We start from the raw sequence: 24,035 nt of genomic DNA, 5'->3' as shown, positions 1-24,035 counted from the left end.
TGTTATTCGTCAGGATTTTGGGGGTTTTCTAGTCTTGAAAGAGATTCCAGGGGTCCTGGAGAACGTTCCAGGTGTTGTGGAGGAGGTTGTTGATGAATGAGACCGCGTTACCACGGTAACGGTGTTGAGGTCAGAGGCGCAGATTTAATGAACCGTCCGTGATTATTGATCAGTTTATTAAAGATCATGTCATCATTAAATTAAATGTTTATTAAACTTAATATTACTCACACTCTGCAGCTCTTTATGGATCCTGTTTTTAAGGTTCTGGTTCTGACCCGTGTTGCTGTTGTTGGCCTCAGACGGCGCCCTCTGCTGGCCGCTGCAGGAACAGGAAGTGACGCCTGCAGACCTGAGACAGACAGACAGACGTTTGAGTGTTCAGGTGTTTCACGGCTCCGACAGGTGTCGCGTCACATTCAGGAGTTTGTCAGTAAAAAGACGATTCTGAAAACGCTGATCCAAAAGATTTGAATTAAAGGTGCCTCGTTAGTTTCTTTTCAGCTGTCGGCAGGTAATAAAATAAAACACAGAGTGAAGTCTGTTCAAACATTCACTAAAAGTCATTTTATTTTGAAACTGAAACTTCACAGCTGCTGTTTCCTCAGCTCATTCCAGATTAAACTTTTCTGTCCCTCTGGAAAGAAATGACAGTTTGGATCCTCTCGTTGTTCGTCAGCTCACTTTGATTTTGTCAAAGTATAGAAATCAAAGTATAGAAATCAAAGTATAGAAATCAAAGTATAGAAATCCCCCTTTATCACAGGAGGTGGAGGAGGTGGAGGAGGTGGAGGAGGGTTGTCAGTGTTTGCTGCAGAGCTGTCATCTGTCTCAGCGACGTGGTATTGACTTTAGTATTTGGAGAAAAGAAATAATTTAAAAAAACAGAAAAAACAGGAAATCACTGGTCCAAGGTCTGAGGAGGAGGAGGAGGAGGAGGAGGAGGAGGCCCCCTAAAGAGAAGGTGCTTAGGTTTGGAGAAAAGAGGAAGCAATTACGAAAATGAAAGCCCTTGCACTGCAAGAATTTTCATCTCTGCAGTTGCCATGGGAACAGGCCTCGGCCGCCTCCTCCCCCCTCTGCTCGCCGCGCTGCAGCACAATACAATGGAAGGGAGGAGGAGGCGAGGGGTGTTCAGAGGGGGGAGGGAGGAGGAGGAGGCGAGGGGTGTTCAGAGGGGGGAAGGAGGAGGAGGAGGCGAGGGGTGTTCAGAGGGGGGAGGGAGGAGCGAGGCGGCGCGCGAGGGGTTGTTCAGAGGGAGGAGGAGGAGGGGTGTTCAGAGGGGGGAGGAGCAAACTTTGTGTTTTTCTGAGCTGACAGAAAAATGGAGGTGAAGATAAAAACGCTTCGTTACGTTTCCTGACAGGAAGTGAGCGAAGACATCGTCAACACGCGACCTCGTTAAGACGGAAACGTTTGTGATCACCTGAACTGTAAACAGAGCTGCAGTCTCTGTAACGTCCAGCAGGGGGAGACTCACCAAAGACTGAAGACTGAGAGTCTTCAAGACTAAAGACTGAACACAGAGAGTCTTCAAGACTAAAGACTGAACACAGAGAGTCTTCAAGACTAGAGACTGAACACACAGAGTCCTGGAGACTAAAGACTGAACACAGAGAGTCTTCAAGACTAAAGACTGAACACAGAGAGTCTTCAAGACTGAAGACTGAACACACAGAGTCTTCAAGACTAAAGACTGAACCCAGAGAGTCTTCAAGACTAAAGACTGAACACACAGAGTCTTCAAGACTAAAGACTGAACACAGAGAGTCTTCAAGACTAAAGACTGAACACAGAGAGTCTTCAAGACTAAAGACTGAACACAGAGAGTCTTCAAGACTAAAGACTGAACACAGAGAGTCTTCAAGACTAAAGACTGAACACAGAGAGTCTTCAAGACTAAAGACTGAACACAGAGAGTCTTCAAGACTAAAGACTGAACACAGAGAGTCTTCAAGACTAAAGACTGAACACAGAGAGTCTTCAAGACTAAAGACTGAACACAGAGAGTCTTCAAGACTAAAGACTGAACACAGAGAGTCTTCAAGACTAAAGACTGAACACAGAGAGTCTTCAAGACTAAAGACTGAACACAGAGAGTCTTCAAGACTAAAGACTGAACACAGAGAGTCTTCAAGACTAAAGACTGAACACAGAGAGTCTTCAAGACTAAAGACTGAACACAGAGAGTCTTCAAGACTAAAGACTGAACACAGAGAGTCTTCAAGACTAAAGACTGAACACAGAGAGTCTTCAAGACTAAAGACTGAACACAGAGAGTCTTCAAGACTAAAGACTGAACACAGAGAGTCTTCAAGACTAAAGACTGAACACAGAGAGTCTTCAAGACTAAAGACTGAACACAGAGAGTCTTCAAGACTAAAGACTGAACACAGAGAGTCTTCAAGACTAAAGACTGAACACAGAGAGTCTTCAAGACTAAAGACTGAACACAGAGAGTCTTCAAGACTAAAGACTGAACACAGAGAGTCCTGAAGACTTAAGACTGAACACAGAGAGTCCTGAAGACTAAAGACTGAACACAGAGAGTCTTCAAGACTAAAGACTGAACACAGAGAGTCCTGAAGACTAAAGACTGAACACACAGAGTCTTCAAGACTAAAGACTGAACCCAGAGAGTCTTCAAGACTAAAGACTGAACACAGAGAGTCCTGAAGACTAAAGACTGAACACAGAGAGTCCTGAAGACTAAAGACTGAACACACAGAGTCTTCAGGACTAAAGACTGAACACAGAGAGTCCTGAAGACTAAAGACTGAACACAGAGAGTCTTCAGGACAAACTCAGAGACTAACAGACGTTGAGACGTTTGTCCCTGAGTTTCTCTGAGTCGTTTTGAATCTTTGATGAATCAGGATGTGCTGAAGCTCTCGGTGTGTCGGCTGTTTGAAGCTTCAGACTCGTCTTCACTCGTCTTCACTCGTCTTGACTCGTCTTCACTCGTCTTCACTCGTCTTCACTCGTCTTCACTCGTCTTCACTCGTTAACATGTTTGTTTGACTCAGAGTCCGAGTGTCCTACAGTCTGTGTGCGCCTGAACGCAGCGTGAATGTTTCCTGGTGTGACGTGCTGCGTTCGTGTGTCTTTCAGATGCTGGGAACTCTCACTGCTGTGCCCATCAAGGTGCCTCACGTCAGCTCGCTGCACCGGCTGGCAGGACAAGCAGCCACAGTGCTACCTCAGGTCAGACTTCCTGCTTCTGAACCAATCAGAATGAAGAGTGTCCCTTCAGAGTCAGCTGATCCGGAGTCAGTGTGTGCAGACGCCCAGCAGGGGGCAGCACACACCTGACTCCTGTCCTCTGATTGGACGACAGAGTGTCAGATCTGGACTCTGTGTTTGTTCCTGATGTTGAAGCGAGTTCTGGTCTGATCCGGTCTTCTTGTCGCCCCCCTTCAGGTCAGGCCAAAGACCCAGATCCCCGACAGCCTCCCCCACAGTCCGTGTCAGGAGCTGCAGCCGCTCAGCCTGCAGAGGGCGACGGCCGTGGTCAGTCCTAAGAGCCAGGGCCCGACCCTGCCCACCGCCAACAGCACCTTCAGCCCCGACCACCAGCCCAACGGACAGAGCGACACCTCGCCGCCGCCGGCCCCGCCTCACGGCCAGTCAGGGGGCCCCGACTCCGGCGGCCCCGCCCAGCACGCCTCTGCGGGTCCTGGCGTAGCGTACGCCATCATCGCAGCCTCCCCCGCCACCGGCAACGGGGTGTCCGCCGTCAGCGAGGCCGTCAAGGTGCAGCCACTGGTCCTCAGCGCCGAGAACAAGGCCGGTGTCTGGAAAGCAGAGACACGTCTGAAGACGAGCGTCTCCTGTCTGTCCTGACTTCTGTCTCCTGTCTGTCTCCAGGTGATCATCATCCAGCCTCAGGCGCCGAGCAGCACCGACGGCTCCCCGGCCGACGTCCCGTCACAGGAAGTCCAGCCAGCGCCCAAGAAAGACGAGGACCCCGAGGTGAGGACAGCTGACATCATCGAACAGCTGATCGTACATGAACCAATCAGAACACAGGAACATTCAAGTGTTTTTATTATGAACGACGACGCGTTCCTCTAAACTCTGAAACGTTTTGATGATCAGATGATGAAAAACATGAAACGACACAGAGACAGATTCAAAGTTCTGAAACTTTCCATCATTCTTTCACTTCCAGTCACTGAACAAATATTTCAATATTTATTCTGTTTATTGAACCGAACATCGAACGCCAACAAAGACGCGTCTGAACGTTTTATTTAAAAACTAAACAAAGTTTGATTTAAGGTTTCATCGAACGTTCCGTAGACGTTAACGAGCGTTCACATGTTTTTTATTCATTTAATGGAAAGTTTCAGGAAAGTTTCCCCTGGTCTGGTGAAGCTCGTTAGCGTTAACGTCTCGTCTCTCTCTCCGTCAGAAAATCGCCTTCATGGTCGCCCTGGGCCTCGTCACCACAGAACACCTGGAAGGTGAGTGGTCACTTCCTGTCCTGCTCGCGCTGCTGCAGACAGGAAGTGATGTCATGACAGTGACAGTTTGTCTTCTCGCAGAAATCCAGACGAAGCGTCAGGAGAGGAAGAGGCGGAGCACGGCTAACCCCGCCTACAGCGGCATGTTCGAGCCCGAGGTGAGAAAAACAAACAAACAAACGATGAAGGTGCAGGTGTGAACCCGATGACATCACTTCCTGTTTGTGTTACAGCGTAAGCGCCTGGCGTCACATTACCTGAACAGCTCGCTCTTCCTGTCAGCGCGAGGTAACGACCAATCAGCTCGCACATCACGTCCATGCTAACAGTTTCCCTTTGCTCCCAGTCTTTATGCTAAGCTAACAACATGCTAACTGCTTTGCCTGTGTGTGTGTGTGTGTGTGTTTGTGCGTGCGCGTGCGCGTGTGTGTGTGTGTGTGTGTGTGTGCGTGTGTGCGTGCGTGCGTGTGTGTGTGTGTGTGTGTGTGTGTGTGCGTGTGTGTGTGTGTGTGTCTGTGTGTGTGTGTATATATGTGTGCGTGTGTGTGGTGTGCGTGTGTGTGTGTGTGTGTGTGCCTGTGTGTGTGTGTGTGTGTGTGTGTGCACTAACCTCTGGTCTGCTTCATTCACATGCTAGACTCTGAGGATTTCTGCTGGAAGGTAGGTCACATGACTGATGATGTCACCAGCGTGTGTGTGCGGTCACATGACGTCACTAACGTGTGTGTGTTGTCAGGACGACGTGGAGCATGACGAGCTCTGCTCCGTCTGTAAGGAGGACGGCGAGCTGCAGCCCTGCCACAACTGCCCCCGAGCCTTCCACCCCAACTGCCTCCACCCGCCCCTCAAGACTCCGCCCAGAGGACCCTGGTACTGCCCCAAGTGCCAGAAGAAGGTACCAGAACATGGACGGGTCCAGACTGAAGCGGCTCAGCTGAGCTCTGGTTCTGGTTCCGGTCCAGTAACACTCTGCTCTGCTCTGCAGGTTCTGAACAAAGAAAACATGTCGTGGCCGCAGAACTTTGTGCAGTCGTACGTCACACACAAGACGGGTAAGACGGGTGTGTGTGTGTGTGTGTGTGTGTGTGCGTGCGTGTGTGTGTGTGTGTGTGTGTGCAGTGAGGCAGGAGGAGAAGCGGCGGCTGCTGAGACGAAGCAGCGAGCTGAAGAGCGAGTGCGCTCACCTGGAGGAACAAGACGAGAAGCTCAACGACACGCTCAAGGTAAGGAGGTGAAACCTGAGGGGCCGGCCCCACACAGCTGGTCATACAATAACTCGATCTGATTGGCCGAGTTCCGGACAGGAAGTTGACTGACTGTTTCCTGTGTGTGCAGCAATGTATGGACCTGAGGGAGCGTCTGCTGGGGCAGCAGAGAGACACGCAGGCGTCGCTCGAGCGCCTCAAAGCGCTGATCAGGCTGATCCAACGCGACCAGCTCATCCAGGTCACCATGACGACCACCGCCACCATCGCCGCCTCCCTGCTCTCCCAGTCCTGGATCAAACCCACCAGCACCGCCGCCGCTGCCGCCACCCCCAACACCACCACCACCACCACCACCACCCCGGGCCCCTCGGCCACGCCCCTGCAGAAGAGCCACGCCCACAGCCAGGACGACGCCAACATCTAGCCCCGCCCCCTCCGTGCTGATTTGTTTTGTCTGAGTAATTAACCACGGCGTCGATCGTCCACTCGAGTATTTTTGAAACACCTCCAGTGCTTACGAGATTTCTTTTTTTAAGTTCTTTTCTATTTATTATTAACGTTCTTGGCCTTAATGTATTTATTACGGAGAGTCAGACGCCGAGCCGCCGCAGCTCGCCGCTCCAAAAACATATTTCCCTTTTTTAAACACAGGTGGGATTATTGTTCTGCTAGAGCGAGAGAGAACGTAGAGTTAGACGTAGTGAAGAAGCAGACGTGGACGTGACGGACTGTACAGCGATATATCGATAGATGTTTGTTCATTCTCCTACGAACAATGTTTGCCATAAGAATTCAGGAAACGTTTCATCGTGTATGTGAACGCATACGAGCCTTCAAACAAACAGAGGAACTGTTTTTCAGTATTAATAGAGTAAAGTCAAAGAAAAAAGTATTTAAGATAAAAACTACAGAAATTAGCATTTCTAGGAGATTTTAGTATTTTCATGCTGATGCCTGTCGATCGATGAAGCGTGGAGTATTCAAGGATCACTGTACATATGTTGTATTATTATCTTCATCTTCTTCATCGCAGGGTTTGTTGTTGGTTCTTTACTCACCCACATGTCAGCTGTTTCCTGTTGGACCGTGACACCTAAAGACTGTTGGTTCTGTCAGAGACGGATCGGTTCTGTCAGAGACGCCGTGAGCGTTGGTCTGTCGGACAGGAAACGCGCTGTGATTGGTCCATTCACTCCCCTTTAACCAGTATAGAAAATATGCCAAAAACTTTTCTTTGTTTTTGTACTGGGTCATCGCTCCATAACGTCTAACGTGCTTTGTTTTCCTGCCTCTTTTATATTTTTCGCTTTGGAGCTTTTTTTTTACTCGTGTTTTCTGAACGTTTTCTGAACGTTTTCTGAGCGTTTTCACAGTGACGAGCCTGTTAGTCTGACAGATGAACACTGCCTCAAGTACAAATCCTTTCAAACCAGGGTTTTCGTCTTTGTTGCGTCATTTTATAGACACCAGTCAATCAGAAACGGGACCGCTCCGTCAAACTGCAACAACACTTTGACTGTCGGTGGACCCGGACGGTCACGGCGCCGTCCGGTCCAGCTCGGCCCACTTGTCTCACTAGTCTTCCTGCTGGTCCAGAAAGGTTCAGTTTAAGTGTTAAATAGACTTAGTCCATTTTTTCTTTGAGTTTCTCGTTGTGTCCTGACCACACAGTCGAGCTGCAGCTCTGCTGCCTGTTAATGCACAAACATGAACAAATAAAGAATCCAGAGAGAAAAAAACTTTATCAAAAGAAAAAGAAGAACGAAGTCGAACAGCGAAGAGGTGTTTTTGTTTTCTTTGAGTCATATCCAGGTCACCTGTGTTTGGTCTAATGTTGGAGAAGCATCATCGTACGGCACAAACTCAAACTAATCTAGCGGCGCGTGTTTGAAGGAAAGACAGACGAGCAATACGACATCACAACTGTTTAACGACGCCGTGTCTCCCAAACCACGGCCTCAGGTCGCTGCTGAGCGTCTGACACGTCCATCGTGCAGATGCTGATAACCGTCACGTTCACGGCGTTTAAAGTTTGAAGCAGCTCGAGTCGGGCTGAACTTCATCCAGACGAACAAGAACAATTCCAGTTTGTACTCGAATACAGCTGAACAACAGAAACAGAAAATATTCACAGACCGTCTGTGACAGTTTTCACGCCGCGTTCAGTCACACTGAGCCAAATGCACACGTTCTGTTTGAATCTATATCTATCTATTTAATGCGCTTTAATCAGAGCACAGAGTCTGGCTGCTGTCTGAGGTCGTTCACTCCTTCATTTCATTTATCTCCAATGATTACATTCAATTAACAAACCATCAGAGAAAAGGAGATTTAATGAGATGCATCATAATCTGAGTGGTTTACTGCCTCCTCCAAACATTCTCCTTCAAAGCCACGAAAAGTTATTTTTACAGACTGTTTCCATTTTACTCAACTTAACACACACAGACACATGTCTGAAGAGCAACTCGTTCAGGTCAAAGTATCTGTTCTCATCAACTGGACTCACCTTAACGACCCACAGGCGTCCTTAACGACCCACAGGTGTCCTTAATGACCCACAGGCGTCCTTAACGACCCACAGGTTTTCATGACGACCCACAGGTGTCCTTAACGACCCACAGGTTTCCATAACGACCCACAGGTGTCCAAGATGACCCACAGGTTTCCATGACGACCCACAGGTTTCCATGACAACCCACAGGTGTCCTTAACGACCCACAGGCGTCCATGATGACCCACAGGTGTCCTTAACAACCCACAGGTTTCCATGACGACCGACAGGTGTCCTTAACAACCCACAGGTTTCCATGACGACCGACAGGCGTCCTTAACGACCCACAGGTTTCCATGACGACCCACAGGTGTCCATGACGACCCACAGGTGTCCTTCACGACCCACCTGACTGCAGTCAGTCAGAGGTGGAGCAGCCTTTTGGAGTCATTGCAGTTTTCTACGATAACCTTCCACAGAAACGTGACGGAGGCGTCAGCCGTCCACGTCCTGATGTAGCCGTTCATATTTAACATTATTCAGATGAATCATGTGACCTGAGCACAGTCGACCTTCACGAGCAGCAGAACGCGTCCAGTCTCTGTGGGATGAACAGCAGATATGCATTAACATTCTAACGTTGAACCTAACTTGCCTTTATAAACGAATAAAACCATGATCAGTGTGTACAGAGTGTACCATGTGACGCATATCCAGTCCTCACCTGAGTCTCCAGGTGGACAGGAAACAGATGGAAACCATATCAGCGCCGCGTCGACCCTGCCTAACCCCGCCCCCCTGAAAAAAACAAACAAACGCACCCCTCCATCCCCGAACGTCTTCATCCGTTTCTAGAAATCTTCTCCGGGAGAAACTGTGCAGTGCTTAAACAGATCTATTTTAATACACGACACAACATTTGAACAAATAAGAAAAAAAAAGTTCAAACATTTTTATATTCTTTTATCAAGGAGCAAAAAAAGAAACAGAACATTGGGATTTTTATTGTTTGCCAGTTCTGCATTCTGACTTCTAGCTTGCAACGTTCGATGTTTTCTTTTGCCACGAGGAGGCGACGACACGTTTAGATGGAAATGAAAATGTGTGTTGGCTGTTGAAGTAGAAGTTTTTCTTTGTCATAAGGGGACTGTCCAGTGGATAGTGTGTATAGGAAAGTGTTTGTCTTAAATATGCCAATGTAGTTTTTTCTTCTTTATGATGCATTAAAAAAGTTGATCGATGGAAGTTGGTAAATGATTCAAGAGTAGTCTCACTTTTTTGTACCAAGTTCTTACGAAAAATGGAATCATTAATAAACAAAATTCAAGAACAAACTTTGATTCACGCGTCTGTTTTCAGAAAATACAGAATTTTTATTTCCAGCTGATCTCAGAGAAAAACTCATATCAAAGTCTGTTTCCACATTTATACTTTAATTATACTCGTGATTAAAACCAAAGTGATTAAAAAGTGAATTAGCGTAACAAATGTTTGTAACAGGTTTCAGGACATTCAATGTAAATCTGAAAATTAAAAACATGACAATCTGAATTCAGCCTGACTGACATGATCTTATTAAATAATATTTAGAGTGAACTGAGAGGAAGCAGCTCTTACATAATATTTAACTTCAATATAAAGCAGCGTTCACATTTTTTAATGTTTAAAACATTCAGTATTAAGAATCAGCCTGAACGTCGTCAGACTTCAGTAACGCTCACATGAAAACATGTTTCCACTTTAATTCATCTGAAAAGTTTTTAATTCATCACAGAACAAAAAATATAAAACCACGTTACAAAAACATTCTTACTCCTCTCAGGTGGAACATTTAATAAACGTTTGTGAGCAGTGTTGATGTTTAATCAGTAATTAATTATTCAAACAGTGTTCTGCTTTAAACGACGTCATACCTCTCATTTGTCAAATATTCGTGTAGTAATCAGCTGATAATACTGTTTCCTGTGTGCAAAGCTCACATTCTGTCCTGAAGGTGGCGCTGAAGCAAAAGCTCAGAGAGTCTAGGACAGTGACAGAGTGAAGGTTCATCCTCTGGAGAGCGTCACACTTTTAGATTCTTGGCCAGACGAGACGAAACGTCAAAGTTTTGAGGAATAAAAGTTTAAAAAAACTTCAGCAAAACAAGACGGTTCAGCCCCAGAGGATGAGACCATGTGGGTCAGTGCTGAGGTGCAGGTTCAGGGCGTCACCTGAGCAGGTTCAGGGCAGTACCTGAGCAGGTGGGCAGCGGGATCCGAACACGATGTGGAAATGTTCAATGAGGATCTCGGTGAAGATGTTGATCGGGGTCAGAGCGCTCAGAGAGATCGAACCGTGACGAGGCCAGACCAGGTTCACCCCGAACACACAGGCCAGGTTAGACGGACTCATCTTGTTCACGATGCTCTCCTGAGACACCTGATGGTGAACACACGAGGCATACGTCACTTTTCTTTAAATGTTTCTCTAGTAAAGAAGTTCGATATTATTATTATTAATATTACATATATATATTTCAAACTTTGTTTTTATTGTTTCAGACCGTGTGGAGGAAACCCAGCAGGAACTTCGTGACGATGAAGTGATGTTCAGGAAGACTTTCCACGATCTGCTTACAGCGGCTGACCCTCAGGCTGCTCTCCACATCTGACAGAACAGAACAGTTTGTCAGAAAAGTTCCCACACCATGTAATCAGATTACTCCTCATGGACTCACTGAGGATCTCCTGGACCTGGCTGTAGACTCTGAAGGTGAGCAGCGGTTCAGGAAGTTCTCTGAGGAACGTCTTGAGGATCACAGCGGGAACGTGGACGTCGGCGTACTCGTCAAAGTTCACAGGTTTCCCTGAACGCACACAAACAACACACAACATCTCTGTTAGCGCCGGTTTCCATGGAGACTGTTACCTCGTCTTGTTTCAAGTTACCTGTAGATCATCAAAAGGCTCATTTTCTAAAGTCGAGGGTTCACGTTCAAACAGTCAGACCAACTTTAAAGTTTAACTTCTGACTCAAAGACTGCTGGACATGTGACCAACAGTCTGCAGTGTCATCATTCTGCTGTGAACCAGAGAACAGATCCACCATGAGGAGATCCAGCTCATCTGTCTTCAGACCTCCACGATGTCACCAACTCAGACCAGAACCAGAAGAAACTTTCAGACCAACGAGTGAAGCTTCTCAAAGTTCTCGAAGAAGAAACTGAGCGACGAGATCAACGCAGCGACGACCGACGGAGCAACAGAACCTTCAAGAACTGTCAGAAACTGAAGGAGGACGTGTTGAAGAGCAGCAAAGAAACAAACAGAGAGACACACCTGAAAGAAACGGACGAAGAAGATCTGGACCTCGAACACAGAGCAGATCAAAGTGGACAGATGTTGGACATTCAGAGGGAAGCATTGATACACACACTAAATACTAAAGTTCAGGATCTGCATCATGTTTCATCAACATCATGAAGTCAAACAAAGTCAATGTTTTCAGATCTGCAGGTGTTCTAATTATTTTGGTCTGGCGTCCTCACCGAGGTTGTAAAGCTTCTGGACGTCTTTGATGAGCTGAACTTGAGCTGAACGTCTGAAGATGCCCTCAGTCCTCAGACCTGACACACACACACACACACGTTCAGTGTGAAGTTTTATTTTGAAAAACCCTCCACAGGAAGGCATGGTGTTGGACAGTTCTGTCACAACCTGCTCACCAGGTGAACTCACCTTTGTCCTTCAGGTAGGCGACAGTGTGAGACATGACAGGAGGGATGACGGCCTCCATGTTCTTCTCTCTGATGCTGCAGGACACACACACACACACACACACACACACACACACACACACAGTTACATGAACACACACACACACACACACACACACACACACACACACACACACACAGATGTGTGTAGTTGTGTTGAAGTGTGTTGGACTCACTACTGCAGGCTGACTCCAAACTGCTGCGTGGGCAGTGGAGGTCGAGGTGGAGGCGTCTTTGCTGACGGAGGAGCTCCGTCTGTCTGAGCGGCTCGTAACTTCTCGTCGTGTCTGTGGGACGAGACCACACGATGAAACTGACGACTTCCTGTCTGACTTCCTGTTCTGTGAGGTTCCGGGTTGTGGATCGGTACCTGAGGACGTCGGCGGGGACGAGCAGCTGCTCGTAGTTCAGGTGAGCTCGCAGCTCGGCCAGGTAGTTCACGTACGTCAGCTTCTTCCCAAACTTATGACTGAAAACACCCGGAAACTTTAGGGAAACTTTAAGGAAACTTTAGAGAAACTTTAAGGAAACTTTAAGGAAACTTTAAGGAAACTGTAAGGAAACTTTAGAGAAACTTTGAGGAAACTTTAGAGAAACTACGGAAACTTTAGAGAAACTAAGGAAACTTTAAGGAAACTTTAGAGAAACTAAGGAAACTTTAAGGAAACTAGAGAAACTTTAAGGAAACTTTAGAAAAATTTTAAGGAAACTTTAGAGAAACTTTAAGGAAACTTTAAGGAAACTTTAGAGAAACTTTAGAGAAACTTTGAGGAAACTTTAGAGAAACTACGGAAACTTTAAGGAAACTTTAGAGAAACTAAGGAAACTTTAAGGAAACTAGAGAAACTTTAAGGAAACTTTAGAAAAATTTTAAGGAAACTTTAAGGAAACTTTAGAGAAATTTTAAGGAAACTTTAGAGAAACTACGGAAACTTTAAGGAAACTTTAGAGAAACTAAGGAAACTTTAGAGAAACTTTAAGGAAACTTTAGAGAAATTTTAAGGAAACTTTAAAGAAACTTTAAGGAAACTTTAAAGAAACTTTAGAGAAACTTTAGAGAAACTTTAAAGAAATTTTAAGGAAATTTTAAAGAAACTTTAGAGAAACTTTAGAGAAATTTTAAGGAAACTTTAGAGAAACTTTAAAGAAACTTTGACGTGAGGACAGCTGGTCACCTGATCAGAGGTTTGAAAATGTTCCAGACGATTCTGATGAAGTTTGTTGGATGGACGACGTACAGAGCCTTCAGGTTCTTCTTGTACCTGTGAACATTGTTACCATTTAAAGACTGACAACATCGTCATCATCATCATCATCATCATCATCTTCATCATCATCATCATCTTCATCATCATCTTCATCATCATCTTCATCATCATCTTCATCATCATCATCATCATCATCGTCATCATCTTCATCATCATCATCATCATCATCATCGTCATCATCGTTATCGTGCCGTACTTCCTGTCGAACTCGCCGTACGCCTCCCGTAGCCACTTCAGAGACGGCTTGTTGCTGCTCCTCAGACCATGATGGAAGTAGACCAGGATGTAGTCCATCTCCACGTACTGGTCCAAGGTGAACTTCAGGTACCTGAACACAGACGACACGTTGTTATTATTATTATTATTATTATTATTATTATTATTATTATTATTATGATCATTATTATCATCATCAGGTCAGCTGAGGGTCACGTGACGTACTCCAGCAGGCGTCGGTGGTTCAGCTGGTGTGACGGAGGCAAACAGCAGCTGCTGAAGATGATCAACTTCCTGCCGTAGTTATCGTCACCTGGGACACAGGTGAGACAGGTGAGACAAGTGAGACAGTAAGACAGGTGAGACAGTAAGACAGGTGAGACAGGTGAGACAGTGAGACAGGTGAGACAGGTGAGACAAGTGAGACAGTGAGACAGGTGAGACAGTGAGACAAGTGAGACAAGTGAGACAGTGAGACAGTGAGACAGGTGAGACAGGGGACACAGGTGAGACAGGTGAGACAGTAAGACAGGTGAGGTGTGTCATTAAACGTCTTCCTTATAATCCAGCAGTGTAATGTGTCATCATCATGTTCATGAGACGTTTGTGCCACCTGATCAGTCTGACATTCTCTTGTGACATCACGTGATGACATCACGCGTCATGTGACTCGGCTTTCTGTTTGTGGGCGTCAGCTGACCTCAGGATGACTCCGCCCACCTCGTTTGGATCCGTTTGTGTGTGAGGAAACCAAAACAAGGAGCTACAACAGGCTGAGCGACTGACCGGAGACCTGCACGATGCCGTGTCGAGCCACGTCGTAATACGGGTGAGACAGGTCAGGTGTGACGGTGCTGCTGGGAGGAAGTGATGGAGCCTCCTGCTCCTCCTCCTGCTCCTCCTCCTGCTCCTGCTGCTCCTGCTGCTCCTCCTCCTCCTTCTGCTCCTCCTCCTCCTGCTCCTCCTCCTCCTGCTCCTCCTCCTCCTCCTTCTGCAGCTCTGTCATGGTGTAAACAAACAAGTTTCTGTAATCAGTCGATCAGTACAGACAGGAAGCTCTCTGCACCGCCCTCCTTATCTGGTGGAGGACGGGTGGAGACGTCGTCTGATTATTCTGGAAGTTTTCTCTAAACACAGACAGGAAGTGATGCGTCTGTGTGAAACTCTCAAACTAACACAGGAAGTCACTGCAGGCTACAAGGCAGAACTTCAAAATAAAAGTTGTAGCTGACAAACATGAGATTTCATTTAGTGTTTTGAACTCACCGATCTCTGCCAGCTGATCCAGATCTGAAGCTGAAGTCATCTCTGACACAAATCAATAATCAATGAGACGCTGACACAGGAGAAAGTAATAGATTACATTCAAACAGGATCCAGATCAGTTCAAACTTCTTTTAAAGATCTGACAAAGAAACGAACAAGAAAAGTTACAAACAATTTAAATCTGAACCAATCAGACGTGAACAGATCTGAACCAACATACAGATATATAATAACATATATACACATGTATATATATATATACATGTGTATGTATATGTTATACAGATATATAATAACATATACATACACGTGTATATATATGTTATACAGATATATAATAACATATACATACACGTGTATATATATGTTATACAGATATATAACAGCAGAAGTTCTGAAGTTTCATCATATCAACAATAAAAACAGTCAGACAGTATCTGACGATCAGCAGGTTATAAATAATTTATTAGAAACTCTTAAAGTGACGAGCACCTGAACGCATCAATTAAACATTAAATACCTGAAGCTGAAATGTTACACTGTGACTTGTAATGGAGTATTTGTACTCTGAGTACTTCAGTTTATCAGGTGTTATGCTGATTAGTGACGCAGGTAATGATGATTAATTAATTTGAATATTAATGAGTTAGTCAGAGTGACGCGGCAGTGACAGTTAGCCTGTTAGCTCGCAGGTAAGAACACCTGAGCAGCTTCACCGACCAATAAAAGTTTGTTTCCGAGCCGAACCGAGCCGAACCGAACCGAGCGGGTTCAACACTCATCGCTTCATCATCAGACACGTTCACTAAAGTTCACACAGGCTCATTACAGACACGTGAAGCAGGTAAAGTCTCACCTGAGTCCAAACGTTCAAAACCAAACAGGTAACAAGGAGACAAACTTCCTACACCACAGGGCCACTGCGCATGCTCAGTCCAGACTCCTGTAAGGAGGCTCAGGGTGGCAAAATGAGTTCATTTAAAAAAATAAAAGCACGAACCGCACAGAGGTCAAACTGAGTCACGTGATCAGTCTGACCTCTGTACGGAGGCTCCGGGTGGAAAAATGAGATTTTTATTTTTCACAAAAACACCAAAATAAAGTTCTAGTATTTTTACTGAGTCAGATTGTTCATATGAAATATAAACAGGTAATAAATTATTAAACTACACATCAGTAACTGTCTGTGTGGTTATATCTGATTTGAATTATGATACAGTATTTTTATTTCATTTCATGTTTTTTTATTTTATTTCTGTATTTATATTTTCACAGTGTAGTTAAACTGACTGAACATTTGCAGTATTTTACGGTGCAGTATTAGTACATGTACTGCAGTATTAGTACTTTTACTGCAGTATTAGTACTTGTATTGCAGTATTAGTACATGTACTGCAGGAAATGATCTGAACCTTGTGTGAATCACTTTTGTTGTTCTTTGTGTCTCTGTCCAGGTTTTGTCTTTCAGACTTCGTCTCAGCTGACGGACGCAGTGAAGAGTTCAAGAAGAGTCAGACAGACAGTCAGTCATTTAAGGTGGACTTTAAGGTGGACTTTAAGGTGGACTTTAAGGTGGACTTTCTATGCAACAGTTGAGATTCATGTTTGTGTTCAGATCAGAGCGTGATGCTGTTTCCTTCATGTTCATGTGTTTTATCATCTCGTCTGTTCGTTCAGTTCTAACCTTCACTGTCCTTCAGGATGAACAGATTCCAGATCAGATTTCAGGAAACAAAGATTGAGAAGAATAAAATCTAAAAATAAAAAGTGTTTCCTGTCATCAGAAGTGAAATCCTGACCTCTGCTGGAGCCTTCAGGCACCGTGTGGTATTGTGGTATTCTTATTGTTGGAAACTCTGAATAAATAATACAAATATGTTGAGTTTGGAGCGACCCGTTTGATTCCACCTCGTCTCTCTTCAAATCAAATAAAAAAATATTAAGTTTACATAAAACCAGGAGAAGAAGACTGAAGAAGCAGAGAGAGTGAATGTTTGATGAACAGCTGAAATGATTCATGAATTATTTGTTGTTATTTGTCTTTTTTATGATTCTGTGGTTTCTTCATGTTTCAGTGAAAAAGAAACAAGAATCATAAGAGTTCGACCACGATAGATTCACATCAGACCTCAGAGACTCTGAGAGGATTTCTGTCCTCGCTGTGCAATGAAACAGAAATATCTGATTCCTCTTTCTTTCTGTTTTTATGTGCTGCATCAATTCAGTTTGGGAAACTCCATCTCAAGAAAGCTTTGACAGGAGTAGAAAGCGTCTCGTTGCTGCGTCATTACAAACGCTCCGGCTACTTGCTGGAGAAGTAAACTGGAGCCTACTGTCATGACTGATTGTTTTCATTTCCAGGTATTATCCATACCCATGGAATGGTATTTCCATGGAAATGAAAACAGTTTTTGTTTATTTTGAGTGCAAATTGCCCCAAAATATCTTTTGGTATGTTGGTAATTGTTGTATAATTGCAATATTACTTTTATACAATATTGCGAATATACAATATTCTAATATTACTTAAATTAAACTTAAACCAACACAAAACCTACCAAAATAAGAGCCAAGTTATCAAACAAAGATTTCCTTGAAGGACGCTGTATCTAGTCGCCTGTAACCTGGTTGCTTTGTTATCAGCTCGGTGACACCACACTTCTGCTTGAGTTGTGATTTTCTCTGCTTTTATTTTGAAGAAAAAACTTTAACCTGTTTCTGCAGAATGACTTTACTTCCTTAATGTGATGTATTTCCTGTTGAAACAGGATGTAAATGTGGTAAGTAAACCAATGGGCGCCATGGGATATTGGTGAAAATGTTTGTGATGCTTTGATTGGCTGGATGTTTTTGTTCCACCCACTTGTATTTAACCAATGGAGTCTTTTCCAGGAAGTAACTTTTGGAGGGAAAATAAAATTAGCATTTCATGGAGTCTTTAATTATTTAATTATTTTTTAACTCTCCTTTAATTCTTTAATTATTTTTTAACTCTCCTTTAATTCTTTCATTCTAATTCCGTACTATTTATCCATACAAACGTTTTGCAAACATGGAGACACTGATTCCTAAATCAGAGGAATGAAGACACCTGCAGTGTGTGAATGAACCAAAGTTTCAAACCTTTAAAAAACACCCGGTTGGAGCTGGCCATCGGTTCTGTGGTGAAGCTGCAGGTCCAGAAGAAGTTCAGAACAGTGACTACGATCAGTGAGTACGTCTGCAGCTCCTTCTTTCTTATTTACACGCTGTGTTGCTCATGTTGTGTTTGCTGCTTGTGACGTTGTAACTTAACATAGAAATTAGTGTTTATGTTTTATTGGTTCTGTCTGTGCTGTGTTGGTTGGCCGCCGTGCTCGCCATCCATCCATCCATCCATCCATCCATCCATACATACATACATACATACATACATACATACATACAATCCATGCTGTGTTTGTGGGCCGCCGTGCCTAAACATGTTTGGAACAACATTGGTCCAATAATTGATTGGCTGCCGTGCCTAATGGAACAATATTGGTCTAAGAACTGGTTCCGTCTGTGCTGTGTTGGTTGGCCGCTGTGCCATCCATCCACACATCCATGCACACATACATGCACACATACATGCACACATACATGCACACATACATGCACACATACATACGTGTAGATCCACAAAGGTAAGTGCCAGTTTTATTTTCTTTCAGTCCATGCTGTGTTTGTGGGCCGCCGTGCCTAAACATGTTTGGAACAACATTGGTCCAATAATTGATTGGCTGCCGCGGTGACTCTCTAGAACCCACTAAAGGACCCCCGCTGGTCCCCAGACCTCAGATTGAAAAACCCTGTTCTAAATATAGTCCAGATTATCTCGCGTGTCCGTGCTCAGTGTTTATCAGCCCAGCACAGAAAGCACAGTTCACTGCTGTGGCTCATTGTATGTATCCATGATACACACACACACACACACACACACACACACACACACACACACACACACACACAGTAAGCCGTGCACTGAAAAAGCTGGTTTTGATTCGTTATTTTGTGATTATGCAAATGAGCAGAGTACACAGGGAGGATGTGACCCAAATATGGAGAATAGTGATGAGCTTAATCACAGGCAGCACTCGACACCTCCACGCTGAGTGACTGAGAATATACAGTATATATTATATTATATAATAATATCCTCTCTCTGTAAAAGATGAACCTGTAAAACACACTGCACCTTTAAGAAAACACTGTGTATTTACTGTGTGACGCTCTTAATGTGAAGTCTGACCCCGGCTTCCTCTCCTTCCTGTCTGTTCTGGTTCTGTTCTGGGGTTCTGGCTCGGTACCTGTGCTGCAGCTCGGCAGCCAGCAGATGTCAACGTTGCAGCAGACGCAGGTTCAACCTGAGACTGTCACAGATCTCTGAGACTGACTGAGCCGGTCTTTGTCTGTCTGCAGAGGACCGACACGTCTGAATACTCCTGCCGCACAGCTGGCAGCAGCTCTGTGGATCCAGATGTTTCCAATGTTACATTTTTAAAGGTCAGACGTGTTTTTAAGATGGATTCTGAATTCATTCAGTGCCTCGCTGTTTCCATCGTCTGCAGCATGTCCAGGAGAAGAAAATACAAACACAGCTTCATTTACACATCATCGTTCTATAATAACAATGATAATCATCATTATTAATGATAATCATCATTATTATAACACAAATCACAAATACAACAAAGGCAGCAGCTCATTAATGAAAGACTGTATGAAGAAATGAATCATCCAGAAGGTAGAACAATTAAAATTCATTTAATTTATGGAATTCAAATCAGGTGGTTAAAACAATAAGACATTATTAAATGTGTCACATTCATGAGGCTCTGTTGACAAAACCCAGAACAAACTAAACACTGGTCTATGGCGGTGAGGCGAGGGGGGTACAGTCAACACTGAATCCTGCACCCTGATCCTTGAAGGCAGAAACAGCGACAGCAGATCAGCAGCTCCAAACGGATCACATAGCTCCGGTTCTGGCACGACAGCAGCTTCCTGGCTAACAGACTGAGCTCCGGTTCTGGCACGACAGCAGCTTCCTGGCTAACAGACTGAGCTAACAGCAGCTCATGTGAGTGAGATAGTTGGTGCTGTGGTTTCCTGCTCTGGTCACTTGTAATCAGCCGTGCTGTCTGGTGTTAATGTTGGAGCTCCTCTGACCTCTGCCAGGGACGATCAGCTGAAGGGCCGAGCGGCCCCTCGGCTCCAGCAGACGATTTAAAGCCGTGAGCGGCGGCGGCTCCCCCGGCCTGCAGCTCCGCATTACAGACCTTAATTGATTTTCCATTGTAATCTTCAAGGTCTTGGTGACATTGTGGATGCAGCAGCTCGACGTGAACACTCCAGCTCTCCCAGTGCTAATTAATACATGTTTCTCTGCGGTGTTTCCATCGGCACCAACAGGGTGGAGGATCGGCGCCGCTCAGCAGCATGAAGGTTGGAGGGTTTGAGTCCTCAGAGCCGGTTATGATCCAGTTTTTGGGCTAAGCTGACGATGTGTTTGAGCTGGAAGTCTGCACCTTCCACACCCTGTCCAAACCTCAGAGGATGAACTGTGACGACTTTGACATGATGAAGGAATAAAGAATTAGGACAGATCCGAGACGCTGAAACGTTGTTGAAGCGTTGTGGGGACGTTGGCCGACAGTCGGATCACAAACAAACTTTATCTGTGAACGTGTGAACTCTTCACGTTCGGGTGTTGGCACCATCCACCCTGAAGCCCAGTGAGGCTCCATGAGGAGATTTAATCCAAGCGAGCTTCAAACACACGAGCAAGAAAAAGAATCCACGACAACCACTGTCCTTCACACTGTCTGCTATGTCTTAAAGTCACATGACCCGCAGGTGTCCTCGACGACCCGCAGGTGTCCTCGACGACCCACAGGTGTCCCCAAAGTTATGTCAGACATTCAGTTTCCAGGACAAAGAATTTCTGAGCGTTAACGTCTGTCCTCTGTGACGCTGGGACGGGTCCATGTGTGACTCAGGTGGCTCTGCAGTCGAATCTGTCTTCGTCTTCCTCTGTGATCTCTGTGATGAAGAGCTCGAGCGTGGGTCATTATCCTCGTGTCATGAATATAAGTCCGATGTGGGGATCAGGTAAACTCAACAGGCTCCTAACGGTTCATCAGAGAACGGCGTGTTCAGTCACGTTGATGAATCCTTCAGTGTCTCACATGACACGTTTGATCGATGTGAATATTTAATGTGTCCTGAGGAGGGTCGATGAGAAACATGACACCGCTGTTCAGAACCTGATCGTCATTGATCCGCCGCGGTGTGATCATGTGTTCTCCAAACCATCAATAAACACACCTTCATGACTGAAATGTGAACCGTCTCATATCTTCTCTATTAAAAACACATCAGTGAGCCACACTTCATTATCATACATGAACACTCACGAGAGCACCAGATGTGGATTAATCCACCGCTGAAAATAGTCCCTACTTCTTCTCTGTAACCATGTGGAGCCTTAGCAACCGACAAAATATAAAAACATACAACTTACATTTATATTGAGGTATCTGTCGAGGACACCTGCGGGTCGTCGAGGACACCTGTCCACACGTCCCCGCAGACTGTCTGAAACCTGGACGTAGTCTCCGTGACGTCCTGCAGACTGTCTAAAACCTGGACGTAGTCTCTGTGACGTCCTGCAGACTGTCTAAAACCTGGACGTAGTCTCCGTGACGTCCTGCAGACTGTCTAAAACCTGGACGTAGTCTCCGTGACGTCCCCGCAGACTGTCTCAAACCTGGACGTATTCAGAGAGCAAATGTCCCTCCACTGATCATCAAGTATAGTTTATTGATTTACATATCTTTCTAACTCTAACCACTCTTTATTGTCAGAGACAGCACCAGAATTAATTAATTACAACAAAACAATTAGTTGAATCAGAGTGCATCTGAAGAAAGAGTGCATTGATGCATTATTCCAAAATGGTTAGCACTTGTTAATTTATGTTGATTAAACTGGACGACTCTTCAAATTCTTCTCAATAACACAATATACAATATAATACACAGTTACTGTGTGATGAGCACACCTGCACGTTGGTAACGAATCACTGTCCCCTTTATCTGCTGAGGACAGTCTGAGGACAGTCTGAGGACAATCTGAGCAGAGACAGAGACACTGGAAGACACACACAGCAGACAACAGTGAGACTGTGTGTGTGTGTGTGTGCGTGTGTGCGTGTGTGCGTGTGTGTGTGTGCGTGTGTGTGTGTGTGTGTGTGTGTGTGTGTGTGTGATAAATGGACTTCAGTCTGAGTGTGATGGCAGCTGATCTGTCACAGTTCTATACAACAGGCTGGACAACAGGATTCATGTCTGAGCGTCTGACTGCTTTAATCATGTGATGTAGGCCGGCGTGTCCTGGATACTGTGTTTGAAGAACACGGAGGGAAATCAAGAACAAAAGCCCGGGAGGGTTTGTGCCTCAGCGACACGTGGAGAGGGAATTCATCTGTCAGTCACAGACGTCCGTTCGTCCTCTTCTCCTTCCCACGTTGTTGGGCTGGCGGCTCTCAGCACGCTGTCACAGCGTCACTTCTCAGTTTATGGCAGATTCAACAATCGAGCCCAGATCTGCAGACTCATCAGGCTGCGAGGACGCCGCCGAGATAAATCCAATATGTAGGACGGCTGCCAGGACTGTTGCAGACGGCGACAGTGTAGAAGAAGAAATGTGACCATTTATTTCTTCTTCTTCTTCTTCTTCTTCTTCTTCTTCTTCTCTCAGCACCATCCTCATTTCTAATTTGCATTTCCCAAAGTTTCACCCGGACCCACTCCCCGCCTCGTGTATTTTCAGACTTAAATGTTGGCAGGTATGAGTTCATTTTCCATGACCGCTTAATCCCATCAGGGTCGCGGGGGGTTGGATCCAATCCCAGCTGACAGTGGGTGATCTGGACCGGCCTCGAACACTGAGACTAACATCCATTCACACCTAATTTAGAGTCAGCGATTAACCTGCATGTGTTTGGACTGTGGGAGGAAGCCCGAGAACCCGGAGAGAACCCGTGTAGACCCGGAGAGAACATGGACACAGAAGGAACCCAGAACCTTCTTGGTGTGAGGTGACGGTGCTGACCACAGATCCACTGCGCCGCCAACAACTGGCAACAACTGTGACACATCGAAACCACGACCAGGAGACGTGAAGGTGAACTGCTGATTTAAACTAAACGTGTTTCCTCTTGAACTTTTCTAAAGTAACAAAATGAAAGTAGGAAATCTACTGAAGTACATTTTATTTATTTAGTTACTTTAGTTACTCGTCTCTTGTCTTGTGAACCCATAAGAACTCGTAAAGCTGGAAGAAGAGGCCCATCAGGACGCCGTTATAGTAAAGAGAGACCGCAGCCTGGATCAGGAGCTTGTTGGCATGTGGAGTTGGGTAAGACCTGATTTTTCAGCAGCACGACCGAGCAACCGGACATCGCTCACGACAAAAACCATGACTGACCATGCGAGCGCTCAGGAGACGACCTGACATCCAAACTTTGTGTTTACTTCACGACTTTCTGGGCTTTTCCTTCGAGGCCGGGACGATCTGAAATATCACCTCATCAACTCTAACAAAGGTCATCCTGGAGTCAAACCCTCACGCACACGTTCCTGCCAAGTTTCCCTTTGGTTTTGGTTTGCATCGCCTCGCTGAGCTGGAAAGCTTTGGTGCACTTTGGAAAAACTCCTGATGGAAGGTGAAAAGGACAGATCGGCCCTCTGGGACCAGATCTGTTTCTCCAGCTTCCTTCATCCAAAACCTGCGACAAAGTGACGGAGAAGCTGACACTGCAGCCTCTGTCTGACTGTCTGACACCGAGCTTTTCTGAACAGATGCCACTTAAACTCCCCGTGATGGACCTCGGAGAGGCTGCAGGAAACATGAGTGAGGCTGGTTTCAAAGCTGAAATGAGACTTTTTCATCCAGCAGGTGTCTGAATGAATATTTACAGCGATATTCAAGAAATGATTAAAATGACTATAGAGCTATTTCTGGTGGATTTACTGTGTAGAAGTTGGATAAATCATTGACAGAGGTTCTGAGCAGACACTCAGTATAATAAATATAACCCTGCATGTGGCTGCACAGCTCGTGGAACCGGCTTTTCTTGTGGGTTTCGTGTATGGACCGATGCCCACGTTGGTAAAACACGTCCAACTGTTCATAATAAAGACTGAAGAAACCAGCTGAAGCATAACGCTCACTTTTCCTGCTTTGTCGTCTTCTCTGGCTCTTTTATTTGTTTGAGATAACGAGGCATGAAGCTGAGCAGAATGTTTCAGAGTCACGGTGACTCCAATCTGCCTCTTT

General features: G+C 45.3%; 3 protein-coding genes across 8 annotated transcripts in view; 2 read left to right on the top strand and 1 right to left on the bottom strand.

Annotated features, from left to right (window-relative positions):
• Positions 1-9,413, top strand: part of phf21b (PHD finger protein 21B) — a 63,421-nt gene extending 54,008 nt beyond the window's left edge. Inside the window, exons 5-16 of one of the 4 annotated variants that reach the window (XM_027272230.1) lie at positions 3,112-3,204; positions 3,421-3,786; positions 3,868-3,972; positions 4,415-4,466; positions 4,548-4,624; positions 4,700-4,754; positions 5,104-5,126; positions 5,203-5,361; positions 5,452-5,518; positions 5,586-5,689; positions 5,802-8,218; positions 8,419-9,413. In XM_027272230.1, the coding sequence (XP_027128031.1) occupies positions 3,112-3,204; positions 3,421-3,786; positions 3,868-3,972; positions 4,415-4,466; positions 4,548-4,624; positions 4,700-4,754; positions 5,104-5,126; positions 5,203-5,361; positions 5,452-5,518; positions 5,586-5,689; positions 5,802-6,098 (1,398 nt within the window). In that variant the 3' untranslated portion in view covers positions 6,099-8,218; positions 8,419-9,413. Of the gene's footprint in view, positions 1-3,111; positions 3,205-3,420; positions 3,787-3,867; positions 3,973-4,414; positions 4,467-4,547; positions 4,625-4,699; positions 4,755-5,103; positions 5,127-5,202; positions 5,362-5,451; positions 5,519-5,585; positions 5,690-5,801; positions 8,219-8,378 lie in introns of those variants that run through there. The other 3 variants (XM_027272229.1, XM_027272231.1, XM_027272232.1) reach the window with 3 other exon arrangements.
• Positions 9,414-9,520: 107 nt separating this feature from the next.
• On the bottom strand, positions 9,521-15,617 carry LOC104931393 (rho GTPase-activating protein 8). 2 transcript variants are annotated; one of them, XM_027272242.1, is made up of 13 exons: positions 15,529-15,617; positions 14,673-14,811; positions 14,193-14,405; positions 13,632-13,719; positions 13,387-13,518; positions 13,098-13,184; positions 12,293-12,391; positions 12,099-12,209; positions 11,885-11,958; positions 11,695-11,772; positions 10,885-11,013; positions 10,711-10,814; positions 9,521-10,586 (listed from the first exon to the last, which is right to left on the bottom strand). In XM_027272242.1, exons 2-13 carry the CDS (start codon positions 14,710-14,712, stop codon positions 10,389-10,391), a joined length of 1,353 nt encoding a protein of 450 aa, XP_027128043.1. In that variant the 5' UTR covers positions 14,713-14,811; positions 15,529-15,617; the 3' UTR covers positions 9,521-10,388. The 2 variants fall into 2 exon arrangements, with proteins under 2 accessions (XP_027128043.1, XP_027128044.1); XM_027272243.1 differs by having other exon boundaries at positions 14,673-14,714.
• Positions 15,618-17,567: 1,950 nt separating this feature from the next.
• LOC109140551 (shaker-related potassium channel tsha2) overlaps positions 17,568-24,035 on the top strand; it is a 44,423-nt gene continuing 37,955 nt past the window's right edge. The window contains exon 1 of one of the 2 annotated variants that reach the window (XM_027272240.1): positions 17,568-17,882. The gene's annotated coding sequence lies outside the window, so the exon portion shown is untranslated. Of the gene's footprint in view, positions 17,887-24,035 lie in introns of both variants that reach the window. The other variant, XM_027272239.1, reaches the window with a different exon arrangement.

Source organism: Larimichthys crocea, chromosome XX (assembly GCF_000972845.2).
Source record: "Larimichthys crocea isolate SSNF chromosome XX, L_crocea_2.0, whole genome shotgun sequence".
Taxonomy (NCBI): Eukaryota; Metazoa; Chordata; class Actinopteri; family Sciaenidae; genus Larimichthys; species Larimichthys crocea.
The sequence above is the reverse complement of the archived record's forward strand: the minus strand, read 5'-3'. Positions and strand labels throughout refer to the sequence as shown.

Excerpts from the sequence above, each read along its gene's own strand:
- LOC104931393 (XM_027272242.1), bottom strand. The coding sequence starts at position 14,712 with ATGACTTCAGCTTCAGATCTGGATCAGCTGGCAGAGATCG. Across the intron at positions 12,392-13,097 it reads ATTTTCAAACCTCTGATCAG|TCATAAGTTTGGGAAGAAGC; the intron begins GTGACCAGCTGT and ends GGGTGTTTTCAG. Across the intron at positions 12,210-12,292 it reads GTCCCCGCCGACGTCCTCAG|ACACGACGAGAAGTTACGAG; the intron begins GTACCGATCCAC and ends CTCGTCCCACAG.